The sequence below is a fragment of the Echinops telfairi genome, unplaced genomic scaffold (assembly GCF_000313985.2).
Source record: "Echinops telfairi isolate 266 unplaced genomic scaffold, ASM31398v2 ScPeMD7_7400;HRSCAF=8409, whole genome shotgun sequence".
Taxonomy (NCBI): Eukaryota; Metazoa; Chordata; class Mammalia; order Afrosoricida; family Tenrecidae; genus Echinops; species Echinops telfairi.
In genome coordinates, this window is record NW_022111300.1 from 23,661,232 (window position 1) to 23,673,702 (window position 12,471).

The window sequence follows — 12,471 nt, forward strand, 5'->3', positions numbered from 1 at the left end:
CCGCCCCCCGCTGGTTCATCAGGGACGGGATCAGCCCTTCCTTCGAGGCTGGCTCTTATGAGCCACCTTATGTGATGCCTCTGCCAGCCTCTCTGGGACCAAGGTTGGCACGTTTTGTCCGGGGAGACCCACATGTAGCCAGAGCTGAGATGGCTGGGCTCAGCTCTGTGTCTTCGCAGTGCTTTGGGACTGGGACCCCCAAGCCACGTGCCAGCTCCTCCAAGCTCTGCAGCCCCTGAGGAGGAGGCCTGGGTGAGGCCATGTGAGGACAGCCTCCTGTCGCTGCCAGGAGCTGGTGTCTGAGGACTCTGCGCCACAGCTGGTGGCTTGTCTGCAACCATTCTCACCAAGATCCTGCAACTCCCAGCAGATGACCGGGGACAAACAAGGTGCTGCGGCCCACCGAGGAGACAGGCCAGCTTGTCAGTCATGCCTACACCCTTGAGGTATTGGGACTCTGCACATAAGGATGTATAGAACCCTAAACAGGGGATTGATCAGTGTTGATATTCTATCAAAATGAGACACCCAGAGGCAGAAGGGTGGTGGTGGGGGTGGGGTGGGGCTGAGCTCACTACCTCCATGAAAGAAGAGTCAGGAGAGGAACAGTCTTAGGAACTGGGGTCCCTGAGTTGAGAACCTCTGAGACCCAGGAGCAAAAGAGAGAGCATTAGTACCAGAAATGGCAAGAAATGGAGAGGTCACTGGAGATAAATGGTGGCATGCAGGGTGACAGAGCCAGGAGACTAGTCAGAGATGGGGCTTCCTCTGGGCAGCGGGCTTCCTGGTGGAGGGGAACGCTTCTAGGTACTTTTCAGTAGAGTGAAAAATGCCAGGCCATGGATCGGGAGACCTGAGCAACTTCAGAATGAAGCTACTGTAACATTTTCCTGAGCAGGGCAGAGGCTAGGCTGGCCAACAGAAAGGTCAGCCTGTGGTCATGGCCAAGAGGCTGTCCTGATTAAAGAACTGTATCTTGAGTGGTTCCTGATCTTGAATTGTAACCTGTCTCCTAATAAATCCATAACAACACGTTTGGTTTGTGAGCTCTGTGTGGCTTTATTTATACAAGAGCTCTGTGAGCTCTTGTAGTGGATTTATTGAGCCTAAGAGAGAAATAGGGGGTGCTGTGGGAGCAGGGGTGGATCACTCCATAAACCAGGTAAGCACAGGCTTACTTGTGCTTCCTTATTAATCTGTAGTGGCCGCTTTCAGGTGATTCTCACCCCATCCTGCATATGAGAGACTGCTCACTATAGACACCATGTGAAAGAAACGCTTGATTTCCTCACAACCCTCCTCTCCCACCGTGTGGGTGGCAGGCTGGCAGCCCTCTTTCCCCGCTACCCTCTGGCGTGTCCTTCTTTCAGGTAGCTGTTCTGCCCACCGCCTGGCTTAGCCCTTGTAACGGAGTGGGCCCCTTGCTGGTGAAGAGGACAGAGACTCTTCCCTCAAGGCCCCTTAACCTGTAAGGAGGAGCCAGCCCCCGGGACAGGAGCAGTTAATGGTCTACAGAGTCCAAAGCCCTGTTTGTGAAGGTGAGGGGCCATCCCTGAGAAAGAACAGGGCTGCCCTCTCACCCCTGCCCCAGGTAGGCTGCTCAGACCAGAGACCTGAAAATGCCCTCCCAGGGTGAGGGGCGGGGGGAGGCGGGGCTGGTATGCTCTCTCCCACAGGGGAGGGGACAGGGCTCTGCATCACCAGGGTGGCTGAGCTGCAGGAGGGCCCAGCAGCCTGGCCTAGAAGCTTGGCTTTTTATGTCAGAGGGCCCCCTCTAGAGTAAGCTGGGTCCAGGCTTTGCTTCGGGGGCTCAGGGAGCCCCTGGAATGGGGGTGGGATGAGCAGTCCAGTTGGAAGGCACTGGGCCAGGATGGTGTCCCCTGGGTACAGGGCTGCCCCTGATTTGACACCTGCTCTCCTCTTCCAGAGCCATGCCTTTGAGACAAGGCCGTCCTCTCACAGGCTCCCTGGCCCGCTCAGGTAGGTTTCCCATGCTGGGAGCAGCATTGTGGGGTGAGGCTGGGTCTCCCTGTGCATCTGTATCTATCACCCGGGACTGGTCCCAAAGGCCTGCTTTGCTCCCTCACTCCCTATGAGCCATCATTTGCCAAATTCCCAAATTTGCCCCTTTCTGGTCTCACCCTCCCTCCCACTATGTGAAAGAAAGCACAGTTTGGTGCTCCTTGGTGACGATGCAGAGGTGGGGGGCAGAGGGGGAGAAGGCACCCTTGGGGGCAGCAGAAGACCCCAGAACATAACTGGCTCTTATTCAGTTACAGCAAGAAGCCTGCCCCATTCCCTTACCTTCATGCTGCCCCACCAATCACAGAGATGGAAGCCTAAACCTGGTCCCTGAGGACCCTTCCCCACCTGCCAGGAGGCCCCCAGGCAGCAGCAGCAGGAGGAAGAGGGGTGGGGAGAGAGCAGGAGGAGGAGGAGGGGAGGGACGGGGCAGAGACAAGTGGGCCCTCACGTGAAGGGGGCTGGCGCAGGCAGCTACTACCTCCTCGGCTCTCGCTGTCCGCTGGCTTCACCTGGATGGGCCGGTTCATCTGCAACAGAGCAGAGGGGGCAGCGTTAGAGCTGGTCTGGGGGAGGGGAAGCAGGCACCCCACACCCATAAGAACACAAGTGCAAGCGCAGGCCACACTCACAGGCTCCCTGAAGCCCAGCCCTCCCCTCTAAGGTGCGATACCCACTGCCCCATTATGCCAGAGACCCCGCAGCACTTAGCACCTCCAGGACCTCCTGCTGGCCGGTCATATCAGAATCCCCGGCTGGTGGAAAGGAGTGTCCCCTGGCCCTCTGATGTAGCGAGGGCCTCATTGCCCACGGCCCACCCAGGGCCCCACCTGGCTTCGCTGGAGACAACCGCTCCAGGCCAGGGCTTGGGAGATATGGCGCGTGGACCCCAGGAGGTGGCTGAGGCTCTGTGGCTTTTGACTGCAGCCAAGGATGTCGCTTGGCATGGCGTGGAGCTGGGCACAACCACTGGCTCTCAGGGCCTGACTCCCTGTGCTGTGGGCCACAGGGCCCTGCAATTCCTCGTTCAGGCCACTAGGGGCCTCTGGACTGTGCATCAGGCCCTTCTTCCATCCCCGCCGCACCCCCCACGCAGCAGGGTGGGCTCTCCAGTCCGGAAGCCTCAAGACAATTCAAACAGTAAAGACGATAGGAATCGTTCCAAGGGATTCACACTTCCTATCTGTACTACCTGTCAGGCTTGTCCCTCACCGCTGATCTCTGAATTTCCCTCTCCAACACAAACCCTGAGACGTCAGCGTGGTTGGCACCCAAACCCCCCATTTTATAGATGGAGAAGCTGAGCCACAGAGGAGTCCATGCGCTTTCCAAGGCCAAATGGCGACAACCTGGGCCTCCGGGCTCCCAGGGCAGGTGCTTTCAGCCTCCAGGTAGCTGGCTCCACCAGGACTTGGCTCCCAATTCCCCTCAGGGCAGGGCCAGGCCAGTCAGTGACAAATGTCCCTAGGCCTCCTGGTTTGGGATTCAAAGTGAATTTGGGCTATGTTCAGACAACTGTATGGTGCGTGCCCATGACTCAGCCACGTGAAGGTGACCGACCCAGGGAAGTGCAGAGCCATGGCACCCAAGGACAGAGGCAGGAGGCAGGACACGGCTCACAAGAAAAGAGATGCAGGTGGAACAGACAGGACCACTGGGAGGCCAGCCCATGGGGGGGTGGGGGTGCAGGTGTCAAGAGAGACCATCTGCCAGGGGGCCATACTTGGCATCCCTTATGGGGCATCCCTTACGGGCCACACTTGGCAACCCAGGGGCAACTGTCCCTTCACAGAGACTCTGAAGATGGGGAGAGAATGGAAGGGTGGGGGCACTGTGAAGTGCCTGCTTCATTGAGCGGACCCTGGTTCTTCACAGACGACCTTTTATCCACGCCCCGAGGGAAAGGTCCAGAAGGCCTCTGGCCATGGGACTAATGGCAGAGGGGAGCCAGGCCATCCTGGATTTCCTGTGCAGTACAGACCCCTTTCTAGGCTGCCTCCCACCTGGAGCAATATCTCCTCACTCCAGACAGCGCAGGGCCCAGGAGTCTTCCAAATCTCCTGCCAGATTCTCCTGCTCCAGACAGGCCCAGGGCAGCCCTGGGCCCAACTCGGGCAATGGTACTCCCTTGGGTGGCGCATGTCTGCCTCTCCCGATGTCCAGGTGTGATTCCCAAGAAGTCATGAGAAGTGGCAGTGCTGGGAGCCAGCCAGGCTGGGGAGGGAGGCACCGGGCAGGAGGACCAGAGGACAGCAGGTTTGCCTTCGCCGATCTGGACTCATTTGAACTTGGTTGTCCGAAAGAACGGCGCAGGGAGCATGCACATGCGCGGGGAGCATGTCCATTCTGGCCAGGGGATGTCCGGGTCCGGCTCCAATGTCTCTGCCTGCCAGCGCCTGCCCTCCACTCTCCTCTTGACAGCGGTGTTCCATCAGCTTTTGAGGCGGGTCCATGAGGAGAGAGCCTTCAGGGACTTCTCCCTTGTCCGTTAGGCACCGCGGAGAGGCACAGCCCCGGCTGACTTCTGAGATGGGACACAGGGACACGGAGTACCCCACCCCTGGCCCCCAAAAGGCATCCTACACTCTTTAGGACACGAGCAGCTGCCATGGGCATTATATGGCTGGCTTGTCATCGCTTTCCCCCGTGTGATGAATGTGAATGGATTATTATCTTTATTTTCAGCCAAGAAAATGGAGTTTCAGAGGGTAAGAAACTAGCTCCCAATCACACAGGTGATAAATAGCCATGTCAAGGCTGCAACCCAGGCCTCTCAACACCTGCCTACATGTTCAGAGATGCTGAGAACCAAGAGGGATGGGTGGGCTGGTGTGTGTGTGGGGGGGGAATGGTCCCAGGAAGCCAGAGCAGGGCAGGAAGGGGTATGTGTGGGAGGAAGCAGCAGGGTAGTGGGGGATTCAGTCTTAGTGAACAGCGGGGAGCAAGCCTGGCTGTGTGGCATAAACTGAGGGACCAGTGTGGAGAGGAGGGAGGGAGCAGGGCCTTGGAGGAGATCTGGGGAGACCCCTCTCCCTTCCAGAAATGCTGGAGGGAAATGCAAGGACCACTGTCTCTGGTAATCTCTCTGGTAGCCCCAGGCCCCATAGCCTCTCTTTCTATTTAGGTCTGGGAGCAGTTTGGTGTGCCCAGGGACTGGCAGGGGCTGGGAATAGAGCTTTTTCTGATAGGATGAGCCCCATTTTCCAGGTGGGGAAATTAGAAGAAGGTAAATGAAGGTACCCTGAGCATGGGGCCTCAGGTGGTCAGCCACTGCCCCACGTCCTTGCCTGCTAGTACTTGTGACTCACTTAGACCCGATAAGCCCCCTCTGGCCATGCTGCCAGCCCTCAGCAGTATGCTCAGAGACCCCTGCACCATGGTGTGGGGAGGGGCTGCTCCTCACACAGGAGCCTCCAACTGCACTGAGCATCCTGATGACTGAGGTCTGGGGTCTTCCCCGGCCACCCATGTACTCTCAGCCACCCACAGGGTACCCCAGCTGGCAGGGCAGAACCCAGTTAAATTGGTTCTCCAGACCCAGGGCTACTGGGGCCATTGCTGATGTCCCACAGGCTCTCTGGTGGACAGCGGGCTGTCACTGAGGAGCCGGGCTCAGTGGAGAGGCAGGGTCAGCCTGTGCTTTCTCCATTCTCCGCAGAAAGGGAGTGTTGAGTTGGGAGAGTACAGTGAACCCTCGCCACTTCGCGCTTCGACTTCCGCGGCTTCACTCTATCGCGGTTTTTGCGTAACAGCACCCACTGCCTACACCCGCTCCTTCAGAGGAAAAAGACGGCGACCCACCTGTAGAGTACATCCCTTAAGTCATTTCATAGGCTATTGATTACAGTATTTGTAAGAACTATGTATAATAATACTGTATGTGAAATATGTAATACTGTAAACTAGATGCCATAAATAATATAATAAATAATAAATGATCATTGTAACATCCAAAATGTTTTACTGTATTTTCCCTTTTTCGTTTAATAAATTGGGTAATACGAGTGTAATGGTGACTAAAGGGTGTTTTTTCATGTCCTCTATGCTCTAACTACGAAAATATTTGATTTACAAATAAGGAATCCTACTTCGCGGAATTTCATTTATCACGGTAGGGTCTAGAACCGATTAACCGCGATAAATGAAGGTTCACTGTATATCAGCTGGAGCCAGTCTGCACGGGCCTGCTCCTGAGTGGCAGTCACCCTCCCTGGTGAAAGCATTTCCCTTTCTGTTCAGGGCCCTGGGCCCTGTCCAGCCTCACCAAGCTCTGGTTCTGCCTTGAAGACAGAGTGAAGCAGCCAGTCCCAGGCAGAGGAGACCATGGTGGGCCAGGGAGAAGGGCGAGGGAGGGAGAACAAGGAGGTCTGGAGGGTGAGGTCAGAGAGACTGGAGGAGGAGCCAGGGCGGAAAGAGGAGCCAAAAAAATTGAAAAGACATATAATTGTCAACACCGGCCCTTCTTTTTGAAGCACTCTGGTGGCTCAGTGAGTTAGGTGCTGGGCTGCTAAACTCAAGGCTGCTGGTTCAAACCCAGCTGCTGTGAACTAGGAATATGAGGCGGTCTGTTCCCATAAATATTTACAGTCTCAGAAACCTGGAGGAGCAGGTCTACTTCAACTTGATGGCAGTGGGGGGTGGAGCCGCCCCCCACTTTTTTCTTTCACTTTTTATCGCGCATCAACTGAAGGTTTACGGAGCACATGGTGCGTTTACATTCAACAGTGCATCCACATTTTGTTTCCACCGCCCCACTGCAAACCACTCCACATACCAGTGCTCATCACACCTCCTCACTGGGCCCTGTGGCCATTCCTCCTTCTTTCTTGACGCTTGGTGCCTGGTCCTTCCTTAAATGCTGCCCTTTGGATCTTAAATGGTTGATTATTCTTTTTCTTTTTTTTCCCCTGACACTTAAACATTTATTTTAAAGACAAGCTTGTTACTTAAAAGACACTATTATATGAAACTCAATGAGAATATACATCCTATCAAGAATTATTATTGACAAACATTATCCTATCTAAAAACCCAAAGCCAAGTAGATACTATTCAGGTAGAAAATATATTTGTTTTTTAAATAGTTGACTATTCTAACGTGGAGGTGAGTTCAGTTCCAGGCCTGATGTGGAAGGGCCACTGTCTGCATCTCTGTCCGACCAGTAATCTCTTCTATCATCTCTTTTAGGATCTCTGGATTCTGTTCCACATTTTTCTCCCACTCACTCGGGACCTTCTAATGCGATCCTTTCTAGAGCAGGAGGGGTGGTAGCTGGGACCCATCACCATCTAGTTCTTCTGGTCTCTGAGTGTGGAGCCTGAGATCCATCCGTCCATCGGACTCACTGTTCCCATGGGCCTGCTGTTTTTGGTCAATCTTTCCTCTGGATGGGGACAGACCAGTAGTGGTACCTGAGATTTTTTAAGGCCGCAGTCCCTACTCACCAAATTAGGATGTAGACCTTGCTTTGTGAACTAGGTTATGCCATTCGACCTTGGTGTCCCTGAGACTCTGGGTGGGTGACCTTCCTGTAATTGTGTCCCCTTGGACCTGACTGTTGCTGCAGGGGGTCCTCTGCTGCTTGGACTCCAGGGTGCACTTCGTAAGTGGCTCCCGGGTGTTCAAGGAACTAGAGCCCACTTCTTGGTCCCTCCTCTTTCCTGTCCCTTGTGCCTCTCTGCCAGTTGAGGGCCACTCGACTTGTGTCTCTGGGAACCTGGGCTGAGGTGTGGGTGCCCACCTTGCTGCGTTTCATCAGCGTCCCTGCAGAGGACCTGTGGCCTCCAGTTGCCCAGGGCCTGCTGCCTGTCACCTAGGAGGGGTCTTGTGGAGTCAGGGCTCTCTCCCTGGGTTGGGGACAGCTGCCTGGAGACATCACCCACACCATGGACTGTGTTTCTGCTTTGAGTGGGCGGAGTGATGGGGGTGGGGGTGGGGGATGGGAGGAGTCCCCGCCCGGGCCTTAGTGGTCCCGGGCTCCATCTCCGCTAGCCTCTATGGCTGAGGACAGGCAGGCGGTATGGGCTCCTTCCCCAGCAGCCCCTTCAGCTCAGGCTCGGCCTCGCCTCCCCCTCCCGCTGCCACATTTTGCATCAACACATATCCATGCATTAAACAAGACATTCCATTAATTTCTTCATCATCATAACTTAAGCTGGGACATACCCTTTAAATATTCATTCAGCTATGAAAACTGGGCATTAAAATTTTAATAATGTCAAGCTCATTTGAACCAGGCTCCTTGGGGACGATTACGATACAATTAGAATAAATACTCGGATGGAACCGGTCGGAAGGCGTCACCTGTCCAGTGTGGCTCCCCGGGGAGGAAGGAGAGGCCCGTGGCTGGTGGGCAGACAGATGGACAAGCCAGCTAGTTCTCTCTGCATCTTCCTCCCGATCCCTTGCTCCACGCTGGCAATGCCCTCTCCCACAGGCCTTGGCATCTGGGGCCATGCTGTAGGGACGCTGCCCCTCACCCAGCTGGCTGGCCGTGATTAATCCTATCGGTTCCAGTTGCTCCTCTTACCATCCTGGTAAAGCCTAAGCTGAGCTCACGGGGCTTTCTCCCGCCTCTGGGGTCTCTTCTCCGCTTTGTAAGTTGGAGATGGGCATCCTACCAGAATTGCGCCCAGGGGGGCGGGCGTGAGGGGGCATAGAGGAATGGCCATGGTGGTCCCTGAGGGGAAGGGACTGCTTTCTCCTGGCTTTCCCTTCTCAACAGCTGGTTACATGAGGGTTACTGAGGACAGAGCCCCCGGAAGCTCCTCACTGCCCTGACATCTGCCTAAGTGGTGGCAAGAGCCTAGGGCGGGCGTCCCTTCTTAATTCCCGAGCTTCTGGTGACAAGCTCATGGCCCCAGGCTCATGCTGGCCCCTGACTTCTCCTGCACCCGAGCCTCCTGCTGTGTGTCACAGGGCCCAGCGTGCTGACCCAGCGCCGCTGCTGTCTCAGAAACAAAGCGCCCGGCTTTCTCTGTGGCCATCCCAATCCCCCTCTCCCTCCAAGATCTAGGCTTGGAAGCGGTGAGGACTGGTGTTGTGTGGGGTCGCCCCGCTGAAACTGGGTACTACTCCTGATCCCGACCCCTGTGGAAGGAACCTTGGTGGTGCCCTGGTGAAGCTCTTGGCTGAGAACCTCACGGTCGGTGCTTTGGATTCACCGGCTGCTCCGTGGGGGAAGGATGTGGCACTCAGCTTAGATAAAACGTGACAGCCTGGGAAACCCCATGGGCAGTTCTGCTTGGACCTCTCTGGTCCATCGGAGTCTGTGTCCCCTCCAGGACAAAGGGCGTCAGGTGAGTTTGCTTGTGGTGGTCCTCCCATGAAGGGAGGGTTAGGGCTTTCCTTGTTACACTAATAGGCTCATATCAACGCAAAGGGTGTCTTTTCTACTCCTAAAATTTATGTATTTTGTTGCTGCAGAGAATAAACAGAGTCAAACAGACACCAGTGCAAATGTCCCCCCCCACACACACACACTCCCCGGTCCCAATTCAGTACCACTGCTGGCTTTGCGTGGGAACACCATCTTACCTGCTTTTTCTGAATCGTTCTTCCTCGCAAACAAAACCTCGCTGCTCCCCACAAACCCACAGCTCAGTCTGAGTCCCCCCCTCATAGCAACCCTTAAAGGACCACAATGCTGGAGGCCGGCCTTTCCCCACTAGTTCAGCTAAACTACTGTGCGTTTCTTCTCATGTCAAGGGAGATTGTTGGTTGAAAGTTTAAAGGTGATCTCAGGACAATAGTTTCAGGTACCGATCCACCCTCTGTGATTCCAGAAAGTCTAAGAGACCATGAAAAGGTGGGATTCTGTTCTGTCATTTCCCCCTTTTGATCAAGATTCTTCTATGGAGTCTTTGAGTCAAATGTTCAGTAATGGTAGCCAGGTACCATCCAGTTCTTCTGGTCTCATGGCAAAGGAGGCGTTTGTTCGAGGAGGTAATCAGCCAGCCCGTCCTGCTTCTCCTCCCTCCGCTGCTCCAGGTGAATGGAGGCCTATCTCATCACTCGCTGTGCTTTGCTGTGCCTGGGATCGGAGGCACATGTATGTGTTAAAAGCAGCCTCTTTAGAGACAAACAAAGGGCAGATCAGGCACAGAAGCAAGGACACGCCCAGGGGAAGACGATGCCTTTGTCTAGGACGTCACCAAGGAACCACAGAAGAGGAGGGGCGAAGAGGAGGGCCTTCCCCTAGAGTCCAGAGACAAAGTCCTCCCTGGAGTGCCAGTCAGGTTTCCAGCCTCCTCCAGGTGCGAGGATGACTATGTTTGCTGAAGCTGCCCACGGGTGGCCCTTCTGTTCCCAGCACTGGATCACTGCACAAGGCCCGCCTCCTCCACAAGCCTTCCTGATGATTTCAGCCCCACCGCTACGTACAGAGCCCTGGTAGTGTAGTGGGTACATGTTGGGCGGTGATCTGCAGGGTTGGCAGTTTGAAACCACCAGCCTATCCCTAGGAGAAAGACAGGGACTTCTACTCCTGTAAAGAGTGATAGTCTCAGAATCTTCCAGAGGCCCCCTTCACAGCAGCCATGCTCTAGCAAGAAGGAGACCATGCCCAGCTCCCTGCGAAACAGGAAAACGCTGGGGCCCTGTTCAAAAGGCAAGGGAAGAAGTGCCCGTGAAGCTAAAGGAACAGAAAGCGGTTTCTTTCTTCCACGGCTTCTCTCTTGACTTGTCATGGTGCGTTTTCTTTCTTTTTTTTTTTCCATTTCATGTATTTTAAGTAAAGAAGAATTGAAAATTTAAATGATCAGTATGTGTTTCGCTGCTCATCTCTATACTGTTCAGCGGCGGTTTTAAATTCTTTTTTTTTTTTCCATTTCATGTATTTTAAGTAAAGAAGAATTGAAAATTTAAATGATCAGCATGGGTTTCGCTGCTCATTTCTATACTGTGCAGCGGCGGTTTTAAATGCAAATACCAGAGCACCCAATGCATCCATGGAGTCGCCGGAATGACACCATTCATCCTTTGCCTTTCCCCCCTGGAGGGGGCTGGACAGAGAGATGAGGTTGGGTCCACGCAGCATGGACCCAGGACGCAGGAGGGTGGCGGAGGGAGAGAGGGACTCTCAGGCACGAACAGTCCTGAGCCGTGCTCCCTCAGACCCGCTGGCAATCAGGGTGAATCTGGGCCCCTCCAGGTTCCTGAAGTCCCCGGGTAGGGCTGGGGTGGCTGCTGAGTCACCTCTCAGAGGTCTGCATGAACATGTCACATGCCTGCTGAAGGCGTGACCTCGGGACATCAAACCAAGCATGGTTCCTTCCCTCGGCCCCAATGCCCAAATGCCCCAAACCAGTATGGACCAGAAACTTAAGGACATCGCTTACTCTGGCCCAGCTCCAGCTCTTGGGTGGACAGGGTGGATGAGACCCTCATCCCTTAGCCCTGCTGACAGTTGGCCTCCATGGGCTTGCTGGCCCTGCAGAGCACTGCTGGCCTGGGATGGTGCACAGTCTGACCTCATACCTCCCCACACCCATGCCCAGGCCACTGCTGGCTGTGTGGGGTGGGAGGAGCTGGGAGAGGCGGGCCCAAGCCCTGGGAACACACTCCACTGCCCCACTGGACTCCAATGATGATTCCCGAATTCTACGATAAAATTAGTCAAGATGGTGACCTGCAGAGCACTAAACTCCAAAGGGCAGGGGGCTCATGGGTGGATGCAGTGGTGGGAGTTCCTAGAGGCCAGGAGTGTGGCACCCCCGAGAGCGGCTCTTGTTCAGCCCCCAAATCCTCCTTCATCCAGCCAAGTAAGTGGTGATGTTCTCCTTCCAGATTATGAACGGTTTAGTGCAGCGATCATGGCTCAGAGAGACAGCCGGAGAGCGGAGAGCGCCAACCGTGATTGCTAAAATATGCAGGTCCACTGCCCATGGAAATGCAAACCTTTCAGGTAAGATTTGTTCAAGAATCTGGCTTCTCCCACACTCATCCATTGGGTCTGGGCACAACCCAGCTTATAGATCTGTCAGCTCTTCACCCCTCTCCTTACTCAGACCCCAGCTTGGAGATGTCATTGGGGGGGGGTGCTGGCTGGCCCCTTGGGCAAGGCTTGAGGTCACCCCTGGTCACTCCTGGTCCCCACCCTGGCTGCAAGGCCCACTCCCTTTGCACTCTTCAACTCATCCCTCACCTCCTTTCCTACTTGCCTAAAAAGTAAAGCCCCACACCCAGGCTTTGCCTCCTCCAGGCAGCCCTCTCTGATTGCGCCTTCTTGGGGACACTTGTCACTTTGTGTGCCATTCTCTCATCCTGCTCTAACGTGGGGATGAATGAGAGGTAGGGAAAATGCAGCACAGAAAGTGACACTCTTTTTATTTAAAAAATCATTTTATTAGGGGCTCATACGACTCTTATCACAATCCATACATACCTTAATTGTGTAAAGCACATTTGTACATTCATTGCCCTCGTCATTCTCAAAGCATTTGCTCTCC

At 54.7% G+C, this 12,471-nt stretch overlaps 1 protein-coding gene across 1 annotated transcript in view; it reads right to left on the minus strand.

Moving 5' to 3' along the window:
• CELF4 (CUGBP Elav-like family member 4) overlaps window positions 1-2,552 on the minus strand; it is a gene marked incomplete at its 3' end in the record, with an annotated part of 63,946 nt that extends 61,394 nt beyond the window's left edge. The window contains exon 1 of the mRNA XM_045296037.1: window positions 2,474-2,552. Within this exon, the coding sequence (XP_045151972.1) occupies window positions 2,474-2,552 (79 nt within the window). The remainder of the gene's footprint in view (window positions 1-2,473) is intronic.
• Window positions 2,553-12,471: the final 9,919 nt, after the last annotated feature.